At 44.2% G+C, this 22,746-nt stretch overlaps 1 protein-coding gene across 1 annotated transcript; it reads left to right on the top strand.

Moving 5' to 3' along the window:
• Nucleotides 1-1,777: 1,777 nt before the first annotated feature.
• On the top strand, nucleotides 1,778-19,450 carry IL7R (interleukin 7 receptor). The gene is made up of 8 exons (XM_005230410.4): nucleotides 1,778-2,002; nucleotides 7,662-7,800; nucleotides 9,122-9,276; nucleotides 10,858-11,012; nucleotides 12,091-12,268; nucleotides 13,110-13,200; nucleotides 15,119-15,194; nucleotides 16,568-19,450. Exons 1-8 carry the CDS (start codon nucleotides 1,903-1,905, stop codon nucleotides 17,069-17,071), a joined length of 1,398 nt encoding a protein of 465 aa, XP_005230467.2. The 5' UTR covers nucleotides 1,778-1,902; the 3' UTR covers nucleotides 17,072-19,450.
• Nucleotides 19,451-22,746: the final 3,296 nt, after the last annotated feature.

Below are 22,746 nucleotides of genomic sequence, written 5' to 3'. Positions count from 1 at the left end.
GCAGGATGGGAACAAAGCATGAAAAGCTCTGACATAGGAGTATACGCTGTAAATACCTATGTATTGACCAATGAATCCAAAGTTCTGTGTCTGCCTAGCCTCAGTACACCTTCAGGGAATGCTTTGGTGGGGAGCCTCAGGGTAATTCCACAAGGAGGGACTTGACAGAGGTATGGGAGATGTCCATCTTCTGGGCAGCCTCGCTGAGCTTTTGTGAAAAGGGAGCAATTTCTTCCCATTTGTCATGGTTTAACTCCAGGCAGGTTAAAACGGGGCAGGGGAGCCCAGAAACACCCTCTTGGCTACCCATTGCCCCCTGCTCAGGGCAGCTAGTGACACTGGAGGACAGTCCCTGATCTCCTAGCAAGGACACTTTTCCAGACATGAGAGCTGAGCTTTCATCATTTCAGTGAGCGGTTTAGATTATTTGCTTGCAAATGAAAAATCTGGTGTGGTTTGTATACTGAGTCTTCTGATTATAGCGTCATCATTTTTCTCGTTGCTTGGGTATTGCTACCAACTTGCCCTCAGTTCATTTTTACGCCTCCAACATAAAACTTTTTTGGTGCAGCCAGGGCTGTGCCAGAGCTTGCTCTTCTCTTTCAGGTCTTCATCTCACTTGTAGTTAGCCACATCAGTCAGCTGAGTACAAGGCCCTGCATTACGCTCTAGTGTGCGTTGGTGTATACAGCCACAGAAAATGTGTGAAGGAAATACTTAACGCCTCTTGATCTTCCGCTTTCTACCTCTGCTTTGTCCAAAGCCTGAAAAAAAGTGAGATGTACCACTTCATTCTCAGGACATAGGTTTTTCAGGATTAGTTTTTTAGATCACAGCTTTTCTGGGTCAGCATTGCCTTATGTGGGACTTCATAGAACCACGGAGTAGTTTGGGTTGGAAAGGACCTCTGAAAATCATCTAGTTCTACCTCACCCTGCAGTCAGCAGGGACATTAACTAGATCGGGTTGCTCAGAGCCCTGTCCACTCTGACCTTGAACGTTTCCAGGGATGGGTTGTCTACCATCTTTCTGGGCAACCTGTTCTAGTGTCTCCCCACCCTCATCATAAAAAATTTATTCCCTATGCCCAATATAAATCTATCTTCTTTCAGTTCAAAACTGTTGCTCCTTGTCCTGCCACTACAGACCCTGGTAAAAAAGTCTTTCTCCATCTTTCTTATGCACACTTTATATAATGAAAGGCCATAGTAAGGTTTCTCTAGAGCCTTCTCTTCTCCAGGCTGAATAATCACAACTGTCTCAGCCTGTCTTCATAGGAGATGTGGTCCATTATTTATCATCTTTGTGTCCCTCCAGTGGACCCACTCCAACAGGTCCATGTCTTTCCTGTGCTGGAGGCTCCAGATCTGGACACATTACCCAAGGTGGTGTCTCACCAGCATGGAGTAGAGGGGCAGAACCACCTTCCTCGACCTGCTGGTCACACTGCTTTTGATGCCAACACTTAAAGAATAAGTAGCAGATATCACTCTCAATGTTTCATATCTGGATTGGACCTGTGTATCGCCATCAAGAGGAAAGTGGATGAGAGGGCTAAACTGTGCTCTCAGGGAAACCAGCAGCAAGAATCCCACTAGCCAAGCCAGGAGAACCATCTGTAAAATGTGCTCCCGACCCACTGGACTTAACCAGATTTCGTCCAGTGTGTCAGTGGGCCTGATACAGAAGGTCCTTAGTTTGAAGTGGGAAGCATGTTTCAAAGTAAAAGCTCTGCAAGTATCTTCGCACTGGCTTCCTGCTCTCTGCCACTAGTCATCCTTGTCGGCATGTTTACATTTCCCCTTGCCTGACGTCTCTTTATCAGGCAATGGGTTTGTTCTGCGCCTAGTATAAAGTAAGTGAGTGCAGGTTTCGCACGCACATGTACTGTACACATGCAGCATGCTCAGGATGACACAGACGAGTACAGCATTGAGCATTTTCGCCTTGTTTCTTCACACCACTTTTGGGGAAAGTGGTTGCACCTCAGCAGATGGTGATGGTGAGTCATTTCATCTTCATCTTTCCACTCATGTATGACCTTGAAAAAACTAAGTTAAAAGCTCCAGAATGCAACTGCTGGGTTAAACGTGTTAGTGTTTTAGCTTCCAGTCTCTTTCTTCCAGTGCCAGCATCTGAGGCAGATGTGGGGAAGAGGATACCTATTTAATTTAATTCCCAAGTCTCCTGTCCTTGTAATGTCCACATTTGTATGACATGAGGGACACCATTGCTGTATGCAGAAGGCATGCAAGATCAGACCCATTAATCCTCTCTCATATCTACTGTTCATGTGAGGAGTTATGCCTGGGAGTAGGGTACTGCTTGACTCTTCTGCAGTCCATGGTAGCTCTGAGCTGCTATCAGAGAAGGGTGAGGTTCTGGCTTCTCTTGCTTTTCTTGGCAGTTTCCTCCAGAGAAAACGTTTCAATGTACCTCAAACTTGGCCCAAATTTTCCACTTCTCTTTTCTCTTTCTTTAAGCAATTGCATCAGGTATATCTGGGGCACAGTCCCAGTGTCCCTTGTAGTATGGCTGAAGCAGCAACTCAACCAGGGAGTTCTCACAGCCCATCACTAAGACCATTCATCCCTTACTCAGCAAAATAATTCTAAATGAATTCAACAGCTTAAATTTGATCTTATTGCAGATTTCATTACCTCATTTAGAGAAGTGAAAATTATTTAGTAGCTTCAAAATGAAATCATAAAGAGCAGCAATAAAACCACTGTTTCAAGTGTGCTGCCCCTTTTCTGAAAAGGCAGCTGAAAAAAAATGGATTTACAGATTCAGTCCTGGATCTGTTAAACTCTTACTTGTCTAAAACTAAACAAACAGTAGTGACAATTTGTTGCACTGTGCCTGAAGGACATGGGCACTCACTCAGTTACTGGTCGTTTTAGGGCTCCCTTGTTTGGAAGCAAAAGAGGTTTTGGTTTTTAGGAAGTTAATGGCTGTGTTCCTATGCTATCTCACAGACAGGGAATCTCATTTTCCCCTGTGTGTCACGTATTATATAACACATATGTATGTGCACACATGCATATATACATAGATAGATATATGCAATAATTTTTATTAGGTAGAGGAAAACAGTGAGTGTCTCAGAAGTGCATCTAAGAGCCATGTTTTTTTCTATTTGCCTTTAATTTATACAGTCTGCAGCTCTTCAGAGCCAGCTTTGGCAAGCACCAGTGGTGGTGAATGGTTAACCCTAGAGATTTATCATGGGTGTCACTGAAACCTTTAGGGCTTCCCAAAAGCTGGAATGACTGACTTAACTTCCACTAAACCATAATTTGCTTAGAATTAAAGACAAACAGATTCAGAAAATCCCCACTGAGCAATTAGCAGCTTTTATGATTTCTTCATGAGTTTTGTGGGTTTGGTCAATAAATTAAACAATCCAGGGTAAATTCACCTGTGATGGATGTTGGCTTTCATTCTTCACCTTTCTGACTCGCCCTTCCTCCTGTCAAAGTGCTGCTAGCCAAACAGGCATGAGCTCACCCCTTCTTAGGGGCAGAGGAAGGAAAAGCTCATTACAGCTTTTGCCTTCATCTCTTCCTTGCTGAGCAGCAGCCTGCCCCCCAGGTGCTGTCCCCCAACTTGGCAGAGCTGGTGGAGGTCCCCAGAAGCCCTAGGAGAGCTGTCAGCAGAGCTAAGAAGGGGCAGCCATGGCCATGCAGGAGGGCATGAGCAGGGGGAGCAGGGGGCAGCAGGCTGCAGGAGCTCACGGATGGCTCAGCTGGCTTCAGTGGTCCTCCTACCCACCCTTGTTCTTTTTATGCAACCCACCTCAAAACTACAGTTAGTAAAATAAGTTCTTCCTAAATCAGATCAGCGCGAGAGACCTTGCCTTACTCCGCCTTTGGAGGCAGTCACTTCACTGACCTTGGAAATTCAGTCACAGATTCTGCAGGTGCTTAACAGTGCCATTGATTTCACATGTTGTTGCTAGTCCCGGTGGCTTCAGACTTTAAAGCTGAAGCATGTCCACAGCCTCTGCTAAGACTCCTCTCTTGGTAAAGGCTCATGATTCCTGCTGTGATCTGCACCAGCCTGCTGGGTGCTGCCCCAACCCAAGAGACAACCATTTCTGTGAAGTCCCTGCCATGGCTGTAGCTTTAAGAGCAGTTTTACTCCTGCTTAGAATCGCCCCACCTCAAGCCCTGCCTTGATTTCAGCTAAGCCAGACTCAGGGCTTTGCCTGATCTGGGCTTCTCAAGGAAAAAAAAAGAAAAATTATCCTGTAAACTTTAAATTGTGGAAAGAGTCCTCAGCAGTGTGAGTCATGGTGCAGTCATCAAAACCATTCACATAGCAAACACATTCATGTGTGGATGTTCTGAGGTTTAGGGAAGAAGTGTAGCTGAGGCTACATGCATATTTATGTCAGACAAAAAAAAATTAATTAGTCATGGAGGAATCATACCAGAAAAAACATTTCAAATTGCTTACTTAACATTGTTTATGAGGTTTAATTATCATTTAATTATTATTTAATTATCTATGTTTATGATGTTGTTTCCATGAATAAGGAATCACATAATCACAATGTGAAAATTTGGTGTCAAAGAGGCAAAGTCAGCTTTCCTTCCAGTGCAGTATCAAAGGTGCACTGTGCTGGTGAAACCTTACATGGCTGTTGAAACTGCAGGATAAAGCCTTTTTCTTTCTTTTCATTTTGCAGTAAGCCAAATAGAATATGAATTAAGAGTTCTGTCACATCTCTGCAAAGCAGCAGCAGCCAGCTAAAAAGTTGTTTCTCATATGCCGTTTATTAATATGATGATTATCAGGTTTGTGTGTTTATGCAAAATCAGATATATGTAGTCTGCATGTACAGAGAGCACCAAGAAGTATCTCTCTCTCTCTCATATAAAGGAAGATAGGTCATCCTAGCTCGTAAGTTTTAATGTCTTGAGGTATCTATCAGTATAAATAAGTCAGTCTCCTGGTAATTGCAAGTAAAGTCTTAGAGAGGCGTAAAATGTGACATTTGAGTTTTGGGTGTATCTATCTATACAAAATATGGGGGGTTTCCATTTTACGCAGATTCATTTCAGCTTAGTTGTTATCCCCTGAATTTTGAATACATGTGTATCTGTATGCACACATTTTTACCTGGAAATATGTAATTTTATGTAATACACATTTCTGTACATGTATGTCTGCCCAAATGTCTCAGGGCTGCATTGATCAAGATGTATGTATTTCAACATGTAGGAAACTGCTGCAGGGTTTGTCCTGGAGTTGCACTGACCTCTTGAATGTAGTGGTCAAGTAGAGTAACTCTGTACAGCACCTGCCTTGTCTGTGGCTGTACTGCACAGATTATCCCTCAAAGCAGCACCGCTGGTGGGAGGCACAGCATTTTGATGCCTTTCAGGGAGAGCTGAGCTACCCCTGGGACAGACCCCAGCAGAGCTGCAGTGAGATCAGTAATTGCCCCTTAGCACTGGTTGCTCATGGTGGTAAATGGCCACTACATCTTAGCACAGGGGACAGATCTGCTGCTGAGTTCCAGATTAGTCCAGCATCAGATGCTCCCATCCCTCCTGCTGCCTGCCACAGGTACTGGTGGGAGCAGCCCCCTTCCTAGTCCCTGCCCACACTGCTTTTGCATTTTTCTCTACATTCCTGATTGACTTCTGAATTTCTTTTCTTACTCAAAAGCTGATCCAGATGCACCTCAGCTCCGAGGTCAGAAGGAAGTGCTGCTGATAGTGACCCTGTGGCATAATGCTCTTTACTTAGATTTTAAGGCAATCAACAAGCTCTCCCCTGCTTTCTACCTGCTGTCAAACTATGACCGTTTCAGATCTTCAGATGTGCTCCCATGCTGGACTAGGTCTATGGTCTGTGCGTCTCGGTGTGCACTGGCAGGATTGGCCAGGACATCACCAGCAGGACTACGAAACTGGTATCCAAGTAGCTGGTCATGTCTCAGTGATTCATTTCACCTAAGTGACAGCAGAGATGACCATCATTTCCTCTGGGAGGGATTTTCCATTTGAAATGTTTCCATGGGCATTTTCCCACACTGTTAGTGAGTGTGAGTCACCTATATGCCCAGAGCAGCCACGGTCCTGTTCTTGCTGTGGTAGGTGCCCTGCATGACGAGGCCACGCCTGAGCAGTGGGTAGGAGGACACCAAGTAGGGGATGGGGAATAGCCGCTGGACATGGGAAAGAGGGTTATGTATCACCACAGCTACCCTTAACCACTGGTAAAAGAAGGCAGAGACACTCCTGCCCCGAGGATCCATTAAGGGGTCACGGCAATTACCCTTTCCCTGTCTGCTCATCTACAGTAGGTGAGATTTTATGAAATGAGGCTGAACCGGCAGTTTCCACTGGAGAGGACTCCTCTCAGAAGCATCAGGTTTTGCTTCACTGACCTCATACCTGCCAAGTGTAGGACTTGAGACATAAGCTCTTAGTCAAATCGTGATTGTGTTATTAGTCATCAAAGCAAATCTGCAGGAAGCCAAGCATTCTGGCAGAAAGTCTGAGCTTTCCCTCCTGAGCCCAAATTTGTGACATTTCAGAAAACTTTGCAGTATAATCAAAATGTGACTTAATCATCTCATGATACCGAAATACTCTTGCTTTCCTAAACCCACCCATTTAATTTTCCAGTCTTCTCAGGAACCTGGTGACAGGCCAGACCATCACAGCACAGGCAGGGGCAGAGCAGAGGCCAGAGGATGCTGTTTGGGCGTGCTTGGCCACCTGCAGCATGGCTGGTCCTGATGCAGGTGAAGCCATGGCAACTTCTGAGCATGCATTCTCTGGTGTGGATCTGCCACTTTGGAGCTACAAGGTTTTTGATGCAATTTCAGGCTGTCTTGAGCTAAAATTCCCATACAAAAACTCCCGTTGAAACTAGCCCTTGCTCTTGAACAGATGTTACCCTCAAGCATCAGTCCCAGACACCTCTGGCAGTGACTGTGCAGAGTATATCCCCCAGTGCATATTTCTGTCCTAATTATTTTTAAGTGTTTCAGTCCTTGACTTGAATAATCTGCTTTTCAGCAGGCACCATGAACATGTCTTGCCCTGCTTCGCATGCCCCAGGATAGCAGAATTTTGTGGCTCCTAATAGGAAAACCTGTTTGAGAAAGTTCTGAGATGATTTTCAGATAGAGTAGGTCCTGGTGTTATCTTGGCATAAAGTTTATCCATAATTTTAAAATGAGAATGCTCCTGTCCCTGGCTCAGACTTAGGAGGAATTAAACTGCCGTGTGAACAATGTATTTTTCTGTCTCGCACTTGACACTGGGACTTTTTTACCGAGGTTTACAGGTCAACATCAGTGCCCTTCTTTGCCAGTGATTAATAGAAGAGACGTAGGGTGTCTTGTCTGACTAAACCATCTGCAACGCTATGTCTTTTTATAGTTCACAGACCAGTGATGCAGAATGTATCTATGTGCGTGGTAAGTGGCAGGGCTTCACTGGCATGCAGGGAAAGCAAACCTGAAAGGTGCCTTTAATTTCATTTTGAACAAGCTTTCTTTGCTTCTTACAAAACAGGTGGGTCGATCCTTTTCCTTTCAGGCAACCATGTAAAGAAACAACCTCCTATACAACGGAGCTGCAAATTGAATACACTCATGGGTTTGCTTCAGTAACATCCTACTAATCTCTCCTTAGGGACTTTTGGAGATGATGAACCAGACAATTTTGACATCGACTGTTTCAGTCATCTGGAATTTAAGGGTTCCTATAGCAGCCTGACCTGCAATTTTACTGAGCTGCCTCCTCACAACACTAACTATACCCTATCCCTGTGGTAAGTGCTATCAGTCCATCCTTTGGTAAACTTCTGGAAAGCAAAGTGCTAAGCCCTGGTGAATCCTGGTGCCCTATGCTGGGACACAGGAACAGCAAAGCTAGACAAAATTCTGTTTCAGAGTGTTTTGCTGAGCTTGACTACTCTATTCAGCAAAGAAGAAGAGTTTACTGAAATAGAACATAACTTCCCTAACAAGAAAAAAAGTCATCTGGAAGGGTCTGTAAAGGGCTTTATAATGTCTCTGATAGTCCTGATCTTGCCTCTCTTTCTCTGGAACACCTTTAATTACAGATGCAGCCTAGCATGAACTGAGCATTTTTCCATTAAATCAAATGATATGGTTAGGAAATCAAACCTAGCCTTTATCAAGTGAGAAGTAAAAAAGTTTTTGAAGAGGCAGACCCTTCCCACAGAAAATTCTTTGGCAAGAAGGCTGATTTTCTACTGCAGTGAAAATGCCTTTATGTAGGTAAGGAAAAAATTAAGCAGTTGTCTTTGCACACACTGGAATGAATATACAAAACCCAGACAGTTATGAAACACATCAATCATCTCCACTTCTTTTTGAGTTTCTTCTTGAAACTCTTTTCCACCTTCTTTTTAAGTGATACACCAAGTTGAAGAAGCTCAGGTTTGGTTTCTTTAGAATACTTCTGCTTTTCCCTTTGCCTGTTTTTCCTGAAACTGAAAGTTCTGTGGCAGCCAGCAGAAGCAGATTTTTTTTTTTATCATGCTATTGTAATCACTACTTTTTTTCCACCTAGTTTATTAGAATCTTTCTATTTCATGAGATTGATTCTGGATTTTGGCTGAAATTTTATGAAAGTCCTCAAACACGGGTGTCGCACGGATGGAGGAACACACAGATATGTTTCCACTGCTGAAACTGTGCCATAGGACCCTTTCACGGCCTGGCTGACTTGAGCCTGTATTTGCTACAACTTTGGTCAATAAGAAATTTGTCTTTATCTTCAGTGAGCATCCAAATCTATTGCCCTATATTTAAAAGTGGCACCAGTAAGATAATTTTTAAAGACACAAAGGTTTTTAACACATACATCTCCAATTTAATAATTGCATTTTTTTCTTGGAGAGCTCCAGGACTCTTACTTGGATACATGTCACTTGAGTATTGTCCTCAAGGACCATAAGGAAAATCATTATCAATCTTTTAAAGTCCTTATTTCTGTGGCATTTTTTTCTTATTTCACATGGAGTCTCACTTCAGTTAATGTGAAAGGAGCAACCAGGATTCACCTCTTACTATGTTACAGTAAGACTGAGAAAAAAATTAACATTGTGTCACTTCGGTCAACAGTACCAAGGAAGACAGCAATTACGTGTGCTTCAATATGGAGAAACAGGAAGATGTGTATTTCCTAGAATTCAGTGATATACTCTCCAACAAAGACCTTTGCATGGACACTGAGATGAAGAGAAGGATCTGCAAGAGTCTGGTTGTAACTGACATTGGTAAGACACTGAACATTTTAGATGTTTTTAAGACACAGGAGTTACTGAAGGAAAAAAAAACCAGCCTAGTGCAAAGCCTAAGCATCAATCTGGATGACACAGAGGCAGTATAAAACAGTGTCCTAGCAGAGCATGTAGCTCGGATTGGGGTGTTGGCAGTGTGTGGTGTTCCCCTTGCTTCCAAGCCAGACATGTCTAACCTCCATTCAAAAAGTGCCGCTGAATTCTGGCCTATTTTGACACTGCCCTGACCTGGACACAGACTGAGTCATGCACTTGGTGAAGCAGCTGTTCCTAGGCAAGGATGAACTGTCCAGCAGGGACATTTTGTTCATCTCTTCCTAGGGACTGTGTACTTCCAGGACTGACCACCCCAAGTCTAGTGTGAGCTTGGTAGCACAGGGACACCGAGGTTGCAAGATCTCACTTTTTTGCACCTTGCTTCTTGGTGAAGCCTGTTGTCTGAACATGGCGCTCAGGCATCCCACAGCGAAGGGATGCCGAGAGCCCAGGACAGGCTTGTCAAAACTGTGCTGGGGACCTGCCTGAGCTGAGAAATAGGGAACCTAGGGAAAGAGGGGCTTCTTAGTACTTATCCCTCTGGGGAGCTGGTCTCATTCAAGGGCTGCAGAGAAGCCCATGTAGCGTGGCTCTGTTCTGCTGTGGTGCCATACTGCTTTGCCTTCCTTTGGCAATAGGCTCTGCAACATCTGTCTTTTATGAAACGTTTCTGCCCCAGTCCAGTAGTTTTCTAATAAACTTACATTACCTCTCACTTTATGGGCCAGCCTGGACCATCTTTGGTGGTCTCTCCTCTAGAAACTGTGGGTCCCACATGGAAGGTTTAAGTATTTGGGGGCTTCAGAAGGAATGGCCCTAATTTCTGGCTATATGCATTTTCCTGAGAGGAAAGAAGTGGGGTCTCTGTTCCTGTGAAAGCTGGCGTACTTTACATGGCACATTCAGGAAGCATCAGGAGCACAGAGACAGGTTCCTGCAGACCTCAGGGACAGCTTGGGGACAGTGTTGAGGGCTGCACTTTGGAATGCATGTACTGGCACAGGCGGTCATTTGACACAGTCTCCTGCAGACCAGGTCAGGTGTGGGTTCATAGCCAGGGCCTGGAGCCACAGCCCCCTCTGTTATATCTAACACTGTCATACTTTGTCCCTACGCCTACCCCACCACCCTGACGACCACCAGCAGTTGCACCCATGCCCAGTTTGCTCCCCAGTGCCTTCCTCCCAGCACAGCGACGGGTTTTGCCATGGGGCCTCCATCTCAGAGCATGGGTTAGAGGGGCTGAATTTCAGGTCTTCAAGCAACACTACCGCAGAAGTGGGGCTGCTCAGAAATTGCTTTCCAAGACTAAATGGCACATCCCTAGGAAGTCTCAGGACCTAGGTGTAAGGATGAGCTGGGGCTCAGCATGAGGCTCATCCAGCTCAGGCCAGCTCTCGCTCAAGATAGGTCACCCTGATGGGAGTGTAACTTGAAGTTACTTCTTGCTTTTCAAAACCTGTTTATTTTGTAGTAACATTGTGCTACTCCTGTTATATCCTGGTTTGTTATCATTTGCAGTTAAGCCTGAAGTACCATTCAATATAAACATCACATACCAAAAGGAAGCAAATGAATACCTTATTCATTATAGTACCCCACACTCATGGAAGAAATACTTAAGGGACAAATTAATACACCAAATAGCCTATCGGCAGGAAGAGGGTACTTGGAAGGTAAGTGATGATGTGTTGGTGAGCTTACACTAATTTCCAAAATTAAACATTACCAGAAATACCAGACCATGTAAAAACCTTCAGATCTGCATTTCTACAGTTCTCCAGCTGAAAACTTGGAAAGATACAGTGTTTGGCATTTGGAAATGTCATCAGTCAAAACAATTCCAGACCGACAGCATCCATGCCTGTTATACACTTCTCTGGGCTAATGAAGTTTTATTTGTTTGGGCTTTGCAGTGGGAAGACATAATGCCTAATCTAATCTAAGACATAATCCTAAGTGTTTGGATGGCTTGCTATGTTGTTACGGTGGTTTTGCTTTTATTTTCTACGCTCATCAGTCAGTAAATTGAACGACCCCTTTTCTTATTTAGCAATAGTTTCTTTGTGTCCCTTTTTCACTGAGCCTCTCCAGGCTTCGGGTGCAGCCCTGCAGCTTTCCCACCCTCAGACGGTGTCTCAAGCTGCAGCAGCTTGTGAACTGGATCTGGTGTGGGCTGCCCAGCTGCTGAGACCTCTGTGTCCCCTGTCACAAGAGCACCTGTGCAAACACTAGTCCAGATGCTTGAAAGCATGGACTGTACCTGTTTCTTACAGCAGGAACAGAGGAGAACTGTAAGTAGAAAAAGGTTTCAGGCAATGAAATGCACTGAAACAAAGAGCACCAGAGCTGCGCTGTGGGATTTCAGCTTCTTTCCTGTAGCTGCTCTTTCAGAAGCTGTCTTTTTATGCTGCACAAATGTATTTTTCCCCTCTCTCTTCTGAGCCTCCCCAAGGAAGCATGCATTTCCCACTGCAGTGCAGGTGGTAGCAAAGCACAGTTAATACTTCAAGCTGTTTTCCAAGAAGCTTTTACCTGGTGTTTGTCTTTCTTCTCGATACTGGCTGGCTGGGCTACCTTGCTGTTAAACTGGGCTGATGGCCTGATGACCACCTGTATAATAACCAAAGACATGGAGCAAACAGCATGGTACTGCAAGGATGCACCTGATCTTGCACATTTTGCTGAAATTTAAAAGTTAAACTTTTCCTGTATCTTCTAGAAAATTAATCAGATTTTTATGTGTGTGTTTAGACAATAGAGACGCCGTACCTTCAGATAAAATTACTGGGGAAAAACCTCGAAAATGATGCATCGTATGAGGTGAAAGTACGTTCTCAGCCCAATGGAGATTATTTTAAGGGCACGTGGAGTGAATGGAGCACTTCCCAGAGCTTCAGAACTACAAGAGAGCAGCATTCCACAGAGAGCTGTAAGGGCAGAAACCACTTTGGTCCACCTGGCAGAAAGCGGAGCTAGGGGCCCTTGGCTCCCTGGCCATCCCCAGCAGCAGCAGGGACAAGAGCACGGGGAGGGAAGAGCCCACAGCCATGGCAGGGTCAGCCCTCACAGGCACCAGGCACCCTGGAGGAGATGGCCCCGAAAGCGGCTGTATTGCTCTGGTCTGGGGCTGACTCTCCACACAAAACTAAATCTCACTCAGGGGTAATAAAATCATATGCAGTGCCGCTGTAAGGACCTGAGGGGAGGGGGAAGACTGACTCACTCCTGCTTGCTGCCTGCTGGTGTGCAGGGAAAAGAACCAGCTTGCACTGAGTGTTTCAGGTAAGGCACAAAGAGCAATGAAACATGCCCCATTTCAGGGCCCTGGATCTGTGTGCAAGCATGGCACTTTAATCACAAATACAATATGGGATAAAATCTCATCATCGCACTTGTAAATGTGAATAATCCTTCTGGTCCTTAGGGTCCCCCAAGGTACCTTGGCATTATGTCTGTTGGAAGTCACTTCAGTGCTGCTGTAAGGATGCAGCGAGCAGTGGCTCCATGCACTGAAAGTGAAAGCAGACTTTGAGCTGCTTTAATCCAATCTGGGAACCCAGCTTGGAGCTCAGCCAAGTGCTGATGTTCCGGTCGCCTACCCCTTTCCTCCTTCAGGGAGACAGGAGAAATGCACCACTGCACCAGCCCAATGATAGGCAAGTGCAATGCTTGGCATTAATTTCTAATTTATCACCTGATAAATTACAGTCATGGTGGCTTAACAGTGAGACGTTTAGATGTATTGACTGATGTTCTTTGTTTTTCTTTAGACAGCAGCGTGGTTGTGCTTATACTCTCCATCCTGGGATTCATACTCTCCATTGTCATGGTTGTCCTGATCATAACTTTTTGGGAAAACAGGTAATCTAAGTCCCTTTGTATCAGAAGAAGTGTTGGAAGCCAATCCTGTTCTGATACTTCTTATTGCTTTCCTTCTTATACTTGTGAACTATTCTCTTTCCATCTCTAGACCTCTATATCAAGCAAAAGCAGGAAAAAAGTAGAAATGGGCAATACAAGAGGGGGTGTTGGCAGGAAGAGGATAACTTACCGCTTTGAGCAGACTTCAGTCTTGGGATCAAAACACTGAAACCTTTGGGGAGCTGAAGTCACCAAGGGAACACTTGCAGAGTCAGTGTCTCATTGGAGACAAATCTGACTCAAAAGCTTCAAGCAAGATCCAGAAAAGAAAGCGAGCTTTAGTAAAGTCCCAAGAGGTGTGGAAATGGTTTACTGGGGAGATTGCCTCTTTTCCTTTCATAGGCTGAGTCAGTGGAGCCTTTGCTCTGCAGCACTTTCAGAAGCAGCACGGCACAGCTCTCTGCAGCGAGGGCTTGATGGTGTCGACCACCAGCCCAGCCACGTCCACATCCAGCCAGCCATGTGGCAAAATCAGTCTCCACATCCCCCACCAAAGCAGTCATGGCAGAACGGGACCAGAGATACATTCATTACACAGGCAGCCCTGTGTCTGCATTGGGGTTTTTTTTGATATATTGGCTACACAGCAGTAAAATATTTTTTAAATATGTGGCTATATATGCTTCTATGTAATAGAAGTGTTGACAAACTTAAGAAAATTAACAAGTATGTAGAAAATCTGGTGAAACCAGAATCTAAAATGAGAAACTCCCAAGTTTAACCATAGGAGAGGGAGCCCTCACAAGGCAGAAAGCCCAGGGCTGTTCAATGGCTTTCAGAGCAGCCCATCCATGACATCCAGCTCCACTGACATCCAGAGAGAGGGCTGCATGCGAGTTGCTTTCTGGGGACAACACTTGGGCTGTGCTAACTCCTAAATTACACAAGGGGAATATGGGAATATGCTAGTTGGCCTCTGTCAAACCATGCCAAGAACAATTTTAATAATTAAACATTTTAGGCACCGGAGTTATCTGCCAGACAATGCTCCCTGGTGCTGTTTTATTTGCAAGTGTAGATGTAGCTTGAGATTTCTAGCTCTTGCTTTTTACTGTTGCTGAGCACCTGCAGTTCTCTAACTGTGCTAGAAGTTCTGCTTATGTAAAAACATGCTCATGAAAAAAAAGACTTCTTGAACCCAGATATTTCCCTTTTAAAAAGAAGAGGATTTTATACATGTGTGTATATATATATCCATATATACAGACACATATATAAAACAAAATATATATTCATATACATCTATAGCTGTACCTATATTACTGCAAGATTTAATGTCAGTTGGGCAATATTCTCCAAATGTACCATTGCTGAGGGTTTCCAGCAGCACAGCATGAGAACTTTGCTAATCAAGGCAGTAAAAATGAGACCAGTGGGACAAGGCTACAACACGGCTATCTGAAGCACAGATAACTGGCCAAGGAGTGGGACAATGCACAGTTCTTTGACACATAAACATGCAGAGGCAAATATCAGCAAATTTACACTTGAACCACAGCATCTTTTTTCACTTGCAGAAATTGGTGTCATCATGTAAAACCCTGTTAACACTGTTAGATGCAAACGAGCTCTTTGCTGGCATCATTTGCTCCTTTTCCAGTACTTGGTGAAGCATCTTTCTTTAACTGTGACAATCTGTGCACTCAAAAGAACAATGACTATTCAGTGACCTTTATGACTCCTCTTCTCCTCTCTTTGTTTTATTCTGAGACTTCTCTGTTGTTATTCTGAGTAATGCAAGCCAGCCCTCAGTCTTTATGAGAATAAGTACAAATGATGCAATATGAACCTCTGGTATCTCAACATGTCCCTCTATTGCTGCTGTTGAACCACCTTTTGTCTACTGTTGCTGTTTCAGGATCAAGCCTGCTGTGTGGCCAAATCTTCCCGATCATAAAAAAACGCTGGAGCAACTATGCAAGAAGCCAAAAAATGTATGTACTTCCACTGTTGCTTTCAGCTGAGTGTAAACCATTGGGAATGAAACTAACACACGTGAGAGAGAGTAGATGCATTTGCCTGAACTGGGACATCTTTCAGAAATTACTTCTACATTTCACTGAGGAGAGCCCACATTTGCACAGGCAGATGCTAGTCCAGGGTATGGAAATAACAGACAATTCAACTGATGCCCAAGCTTTGACTTGTGCAAAGTAGCTACAGACAGATGGAGAATTTGATATATGAAGAAAGGCTGAAGGAACTGAGTTTGTTTATAGAAAAAAGAAAGCTTGGGGTGGGGGCTACTAATCACAGCCTTCCAATACCTAAAGTGTAGGTAGAGAGATGGTGAAGGTACTGTTGCCACAAGGCTGCATTGTGGCAGGACCAGAGGCAACAGACACATGTTACTTCAGGGTAAATTTCATCTGAATATATGAAAGCTTCTTTTCTCCAACAGAACAATTAAGCATTGTGTAGGTTGCCTAGAAAAGTAGATTCTCCTTTGCTGGAAATGTTCAAAGGCTTGGCTTGATAGGGCTCTGGATAACCTAATCCGATTCCTGCTTCTGGCAGAAGGTTGACCGGTTAGACTCCAGAGGTCCTTTCCAACTGAGACACTTTGGTGATTCTATGAAACTGTAAAAGTGGGGCTGGATGGGGACCCTTTGCAAACATCCCTGTTGATGCCCATATACCCTTATATTGCCAGCAGAATTGTTCATACACCATGCCAGATAAAAGCCAGAGAGACAAATGTTACAAACTGTAGGACGGGGGATTAACTTGTTGCCTTAAAACTATATGGCTACTGCATTTTTTTGCTAAGAAACTCATTAGTGCTGCTCTCTCCAGTTGGTACGTTATTAACACGTTTTTAATTTAATAAGAGGTCTCAGACAACTCTCCTATTCCCTGTGCTCCCCAGTGCAGGGATTCCTCATGTGTTTCAGGAAGTCATGTCAAATTTTTACTTCCCTCACTGCTAAATTAGGAAGGTAAAACTGAAAGGAACTGCCTGGGTTGGCACACTCATTCCTGTGAAATGACTGGTGTGCAATAGATGCATGGCTCAGAAAAGTCTCTGAAACTCCAGTTCCCACCACATTTGGTAGAGCACAAAATGCTCTGGAGAGTGATGCTGCCTGCAGGAGGCCAATGGATAGATTCAGATTAATATGGAAAAGGATTTTAAGCCACGTGACAGTTTATTCTCTGCTAACCTACTGTTCAGCTCACTCAGGGTTACTTTCAGAGTTAAAGAAATGACAGATACCTTTCTAAAAGCAAACAAAGTATCAGAGCACATTTTCTCTTAAGCTAATACCCACTGTTAACTGACCATGCTGTTCCCTTTGCCATGCAGAATTTTGATATAAGCTTTAACCCAGAGAGTTTTGGTTACGTTCATATCCATAAAGTGGATGGCATTCGAGCAAAAGCTGAACTGGAAAATTTTCTGCAGCCATCAACTTCTCCAGAGACAAACCTTCCAGAAAAATTTAAGAGCAGATCAGACCTGAAGATGATCCCTGCGATGACAGACAAAAGCAATCTAAATCTGTCTGTGACATACGGAGGAATCTGGCCGGCTGAAGCCTTGCACAAGCTCCTGGGCACAAACCAGTTGGCAGTCACCGAAGAAAACTGCAGCTCCAGCACGTACAAGGTGTGCCACAGCAATGGGGTGCCCCTGTGCAATGATGGTTTCAACCTTTCCTCCACTCCTCCCCCAGATCTCTCTGACCAGCCTGGACCAGAACCCCTCAATGGTGACACTGTGTCCCAGACACTGCCTACCAGTGAAATGAGGTCACCAAACAATGAGGAAGCCTATGTCACTATGTCTAGTTTCTATAAAATTCAGTAAACCTTACAGGGATGGCAACATACTTTTTTATCTCTAACACAAGCAGGACACTGAAGCTTTCTGTTTTGTCATCCTGCACCCTCTGAGCCTCTGCAACACACCCAGCTGCAGTGCGACGCTGTGCCTGCGAGGAAGGAGGTTCTCCTATGTTTCAGGGACAAGTGGCCTAACCTTAGCTCTCAGTATGCCAGCAGCCATCTCCACCGCAGCAGAAATTGACTTTAATTGAATCTGACTTTCTTATCAAATCTTCAGATATGATTAATCCAGAGCAATGACACTGCAGTCCTAGCTGAGGATCACAGCCGTCTCATAAAAGTTAACTATTGTCTTCTAAACTCTTCTGTTAACCTCTTGGTTGCAGAGTTAAGCTCTTATTAATGCATAAGCAAGATATACAGCAAAAAATTCAAGTTAACTAGAATCCAATCTCTTTTATAAAGTGACATGTCAGGAGCAATTCCTCTGCAGTCAGTGGAAGTCCATGAGTTTGCAAAACGCCAGTAAATGAGAGTTGCTATCAAGCATTAGTTGCCAGGGGATTCAGGAGCTTGGTCACTGCAAGCGAGTCTGCTGAGCCTCCAGGTAAAAGGGCACATGGACACTGACTCACTTTAAGAAGATGTTTTCTTACATTGAGGTTTTTGGGGATTTTTGAGAGAGAGTAAAACAAAGCAAAACCCTACATGAGACTGCTTTTTGCTGTTGGTAAAGAACTGCCCTGGGGCCAACTTTAGGATACACAGGTATTTCTGCTAGTGCTATATATTAAAGATCTTTAGTATTTCATGTACTAGCAACGTTTAGCTAAGAAAACAAAATTATATCAATGAAAAGTGAAGTCCCATCTCTTCCCGTAAACTCAGCTGGGGCTGTAAAATGCATGATGCTGTCTTTCTCTGCAGCTGTTTTGCAAATATTAGTGCAGCATGTAAGTACTTTCCAGGACAGAAGGGCTGAGAGGACTGTGTTTGTTTACTAGCATTATTCCTAGTGGTTGTGGCTGCATGACAATACTTTGAATTTAGCCAGGTAATGTTCTCATGCAACATCTGACCTAGGAAGATGGATGGAGTGTCATGGATCCTGCCAGTGATTAGAAGACCTGCATTTTTTTTAATGTACCTTGTAAAAAATATGGCCTGGAGATACCTTTTTTTGTTTGTTTTTTAAATGTTATTATGGAGAAAGGCATCCTGTCCCTTCCCTTTCACCCTTCTGTGGGCTCTGTGCCCAGCCCTAAGGAGCTCCCCACCTGCTGTCACACAGAGATGGCTGAGCCACTTCGCAGCCTCTCTAGGATGCCATGCATTGCAGAGCACATGCTTGGAGATGAAACTGCTACAGCCACATGGTTGCATGACAGCCAAGCAGTGTGGCCATGGGAAATCCAAGCCACTTTGCTGTGCTCTGGGATCGGGGTTCACCCTACTGGGCAGTCTCAGTTCCTCTAGCTGCTTGAAATTCTCCTTTCCCAAAATGTATTCACATTCCCAAAGGCTAAGGGTAAAAGAGTCCTTTCTCATCTTCAGAGCTGCTAGAATTTGTTCTTACTGGTAAGAGCCACTGAGATGTTGCTATCTATATATGATGTAGCCTGCTGGAGAAAAACTCCCAAGACAGCACTCCACCTCCACCTGACACCAGGAAAACCTTCACATGGGGATAACCTTACAGTCTCTGCGTGCAAAGGGGCCGAGGATTTGGTCAAGGCATTCCAGTGTCATTTTACAGAATGTTTTTTATTGCTGTTTCTTGCCGTATTAAACATTGATTAATGAAGTAGGAAAAGGCGAAAGCCCTGGACTTTCATTTGCTTTATAATGCTTGTATTTCTTTTTTAAAAGAGCCTCTGGTAATGCTCATACTGTGCTGACTTGCACAGTGCAGTTGTAGATGCAGACAGACTGGGCTGGAAAGTCATCCTCTTCCAGTTACAGTAACAGACAAAAACAGGATAGAGAAAGAAGCAAAACTGCATCAGAAAAATCCTGTACAGTATGTGCTATGCTTGTTTTGAACTCACACACACATTTTTAAGGATTAAAAGGGACATCAGAATGTTTAGGCAATAGGTTACCATGTATAGTAGTCTTTGTTTGTCCAGAAAGGTATACTGCATTTAATATAGAAAAATCAGTAGAAACATAGTGTTTGCCTTTAATATGGGAAAAGTAGTAGGAACCTGATGTTTATTTACTTCAATCACTCTGAAATAGTTATATGTTTTCTATGTAGTACTCACACTTTTGCGTAGCTGCTAATATTTAAACATTCATTCTTTTTTCTATGTCTTATTACCTTTATTTAATTAGATAACATGTAACTTTGGTTTTACCGTGGTGTCACTGTATTAAAACAACATGGATATTTGCATGACTTATTTATGCTGCTGTAATTCAGTCTTCTAATATATATTTATCAGGATAGGACTTACTCTGCTTTTACTAAAATGAGGACTCCACGGTCTCTGACTACCTTCAGGCAGGATAAATCCCACATAAATCCAGACAGCTCAGAGGCCTGAAAGCACTGCAGGACAACAGCAAGTATCACCCTCCCTTTACCACCACCACTTTGTGAGCCAGGGAAGCCTCTCTACAGCTCCGGTCCCTATGTTTTGTACTGGGCATGCCTTTGTTCAGCCTTTGGACTTTGATTGCCATCCAATCCTCGTTAGCCAGAAAGCAGAGAGGGAGCAGCTCTGGGAATCAGGCAGGTGAAGCTGATCTCCTGCCAGTGGCTCGTTCTCGCTCAGGCAAGCCAGAAGTTTTGCCCAAGCCCTTGGGTACAGCCATGAGTCTACACAACAAGCACTGGGAAAAAAAAAAAAAAAGCCCATAGGCCTGTGATAGTATGTATCATGTACAGTGTATGTATGTGTACAGTAAGGCAAAGTCCCATATAGCCTGTCTTCAGAGATGGAGCTTTGTTAATACACTGCTGAATGCTGACAAGTATGTAACTGACAGAAAACAAAGCAGCCTTTTGTTAATTATGTTCGTCCCAGTGTAGGGGGGATGTATTTCTTAGTGGAGGATATAGGCTAACTCATGCCAGGCACGGGGGTTACCTCATTCCCTGTATGCACCTGGGCATATGATGAAGCCTACCCAGAAAAGTATCCTCCCAGGAGAGCAGCAGCAAGCACAGCCAAATCAAGGAGGGTTCGAGATGAGCATGAAGGTTTCTGAAGGACCTCGGCTCCCAGAAACAGCCATTAAACCTGTTCATTGAACCACATCCAACAGCTCCAAGCCAATGACAACAAATGGGTCATTACAGAGGTGTTCAGTCAAGTCCTGTCAAGATGAACTTTCACAAGCACTGAGCTCCTCTGAGATCACCGTGTCTAGGGACTGAGCTCCTCTGAGATCACCGTTGTCTAGGGACTAGGCTGCTTTGAAGCATGCAGAGACTAGCAGTCTCCTTCAGCTTTGACAATCTGTCCTGAATGGTGGGAACTAAATCTTTTGGAAAAATTGGTCCCTGACTATTTTGCAGGTGCTGAGTACCAATATTTGAGCAGGCCTAGGATCAGCATCCCTGAACATCATGTGCAATTTTATAGCCATCAACTTAAATTTCATGGGTTTATAGAGATACGAAACTTTCAGCTTCCTTTTGGAAAAAAACAAGTACTGAACATGCACCAAGGCAAGAAGCACCAAAAATACTTCTGTCCATGGCTGGCTTTTAGATTGCATGATACCATATATGGAGATAAAGCCAATGGCTAGGTCTTGACAACACTTCACCAGGTCAGGACAAGTAGTTTCCTTATTCTACAAGACAGAGTTTTCCCCATAGCTGTTCACAAATTCCCATCTGACTCAACACCTGCACAGGGGTATAGCTCAGATTTCACGTACTCCATGCACCTTCTTGAAGATTCAGCATAGCCTTCCTTCCTCCTCCACCCTTTCTGCCTCCTGTGGTCATACCTCAGCCACACACGCACAAGCAGCTTGGTGACCCTGGTTTCTGTGTAGCTGCTTCATGACACCACCGCCTGGAGCTTGCCCTGCTCCTCTCCCCACACTTACACATCAGGCCCCACCACCTCTCCTGCGCTTGTGGTACAACACAGCTCTCTCCTGGCTTTGTTTCTCCCCTCAGGCAGGTGCGCAGTTCATTTGCACTATGCAAACATCTCCTAGCAGCACACAGATGCTAATCTGTGAAATAAAATATCTTTTGTCAGTTATAAACACTGAGTCACAGTCTAATTTTAATGATGCTGAAAAATGTTAATTACCTCTCAAGGCAATACTTGTTCCCTGCTGAATTTATTAGTTTGTTTACCAAATCTTCTCCTCTTATGTGCATTTCATTAAGACAGGCTGATAAAACACACAAAAATGTGTGTGCCTGTGGGGTGGTAGACCAGCTAAATGTGGGGAGGCAGGGGAGCTGTTTTTGCCAGAGCACAAGCAGCGAAGAGGTGGCCCTGGCCTCTGCTGCTGCAGAGACACGCGACTGAGCTCAGGGCGGTGTTAGGCAGGCACAAGCTGGCCATGAAGCCATCCCTTCTGGCAGCAAGGGACCTGGTGATGCCTGGCAAGGTATTTCTGCAGGGCAGGAGTTCCTCAGCCCCCTTCTAAGCTTCTTAGCAAAAGTGTTTATTGATTTGGAGGCTTGTATTTATACAGCCGGTACTGCAGTGCTGCTGCTGTGGGGGAGAAGCCAGCCAGCAGCAGGGTTTTTTAGTCCGTATGCTTTTGGCTCAAGCTAGTTATCTCTTTGGCTGTGGGTTCTGAAGCTGTCCTTTAAACCCAGCTAAAATGTGACGTAAAGAGCGACTTACCATCTCTGTGCAGAATTATTTTAGGGTCGAACAGTTCCTTAACACTGTCATCGTGAAGCCTCCCCACATTAGCACTCTCCCGTGTAACAGACATTTGCAAAACAAATCTAATGTACAGGCACACAAGAAAACAGCTCATGATGCCAGGAAATGCAATTGCTAATTTGTAACCGACTATTCCCCTCCCTTTGCTTGCTCGGCAGCTCTGGGTTTCGGCGAGGCTGACGATTCCTTGGCTTTAAGCGCCACCTGTTGAAACATGAAGCCACATGTCAGCATCCAGCAATGGGACACTGGTTAGTGTCACCAAATCATGCAGCTCCGAAAACGTTGTCTCAGACAGGAACTGGGGAAGAAAATCCAAACCTACAACAAACTAGCAAATGAAAGCAAAAGTCAGAGTTTTCAGGATTTCTTCATCATTAAAATAAAGTAGGCATCACTGTCCACAGAAGCACTGACTACAGAGTAGTAGTCCAGAAATTCATCTTTTGTAACCTAAGAATGAGAAAAACGGTTGTTTACAATGTGTATGATGGCCCATAGTAAGATGTTTAATATATCCTCATCTTTTGCAAGTAATTCTTCTGCATCTTCCAGAGAAGTCTGATTTTTTAGCTCAGACTGTCCTAATCTGATGTTAGGATGTGCTGCCACAGCAAGCTCTCAGGGTTTGGTCCAATGAGACTGAGGTCAGTGGTCTGAGTTTCTTGCATTGGGAGACAGAGCTGTTGCTACTTCCTGAAAAAATGTATTAAGAAAGGTTATTTCAGTTATTGATAAGTATTAGAAGCATGAAGTCATAAAATTGAACAGGTTGGAAAAGATCATTGAGTCCAGCCATTAACCTCGCACTGCCAAGTCCACC

This window comes from Falco peregrinus, chromosome Z (genome assembly GCF_023634155.1).
Source record: "Falco peregrinus isolate bFalPer1 chromosome Z, bFalPer1.pri, whole genome shotgun sequence".
NCBI classification, from domain to species: Eukaryota; Metazoa; Chordata; class Aves; order Falconiformes; family Falconidae; genus Falco; species Falco peregrinus.
The sequence above is the reverse complement of the archived record's forward strand: the minus strand, read 5'-3'. Positions and strand labels throughout refer to the sequence as shown.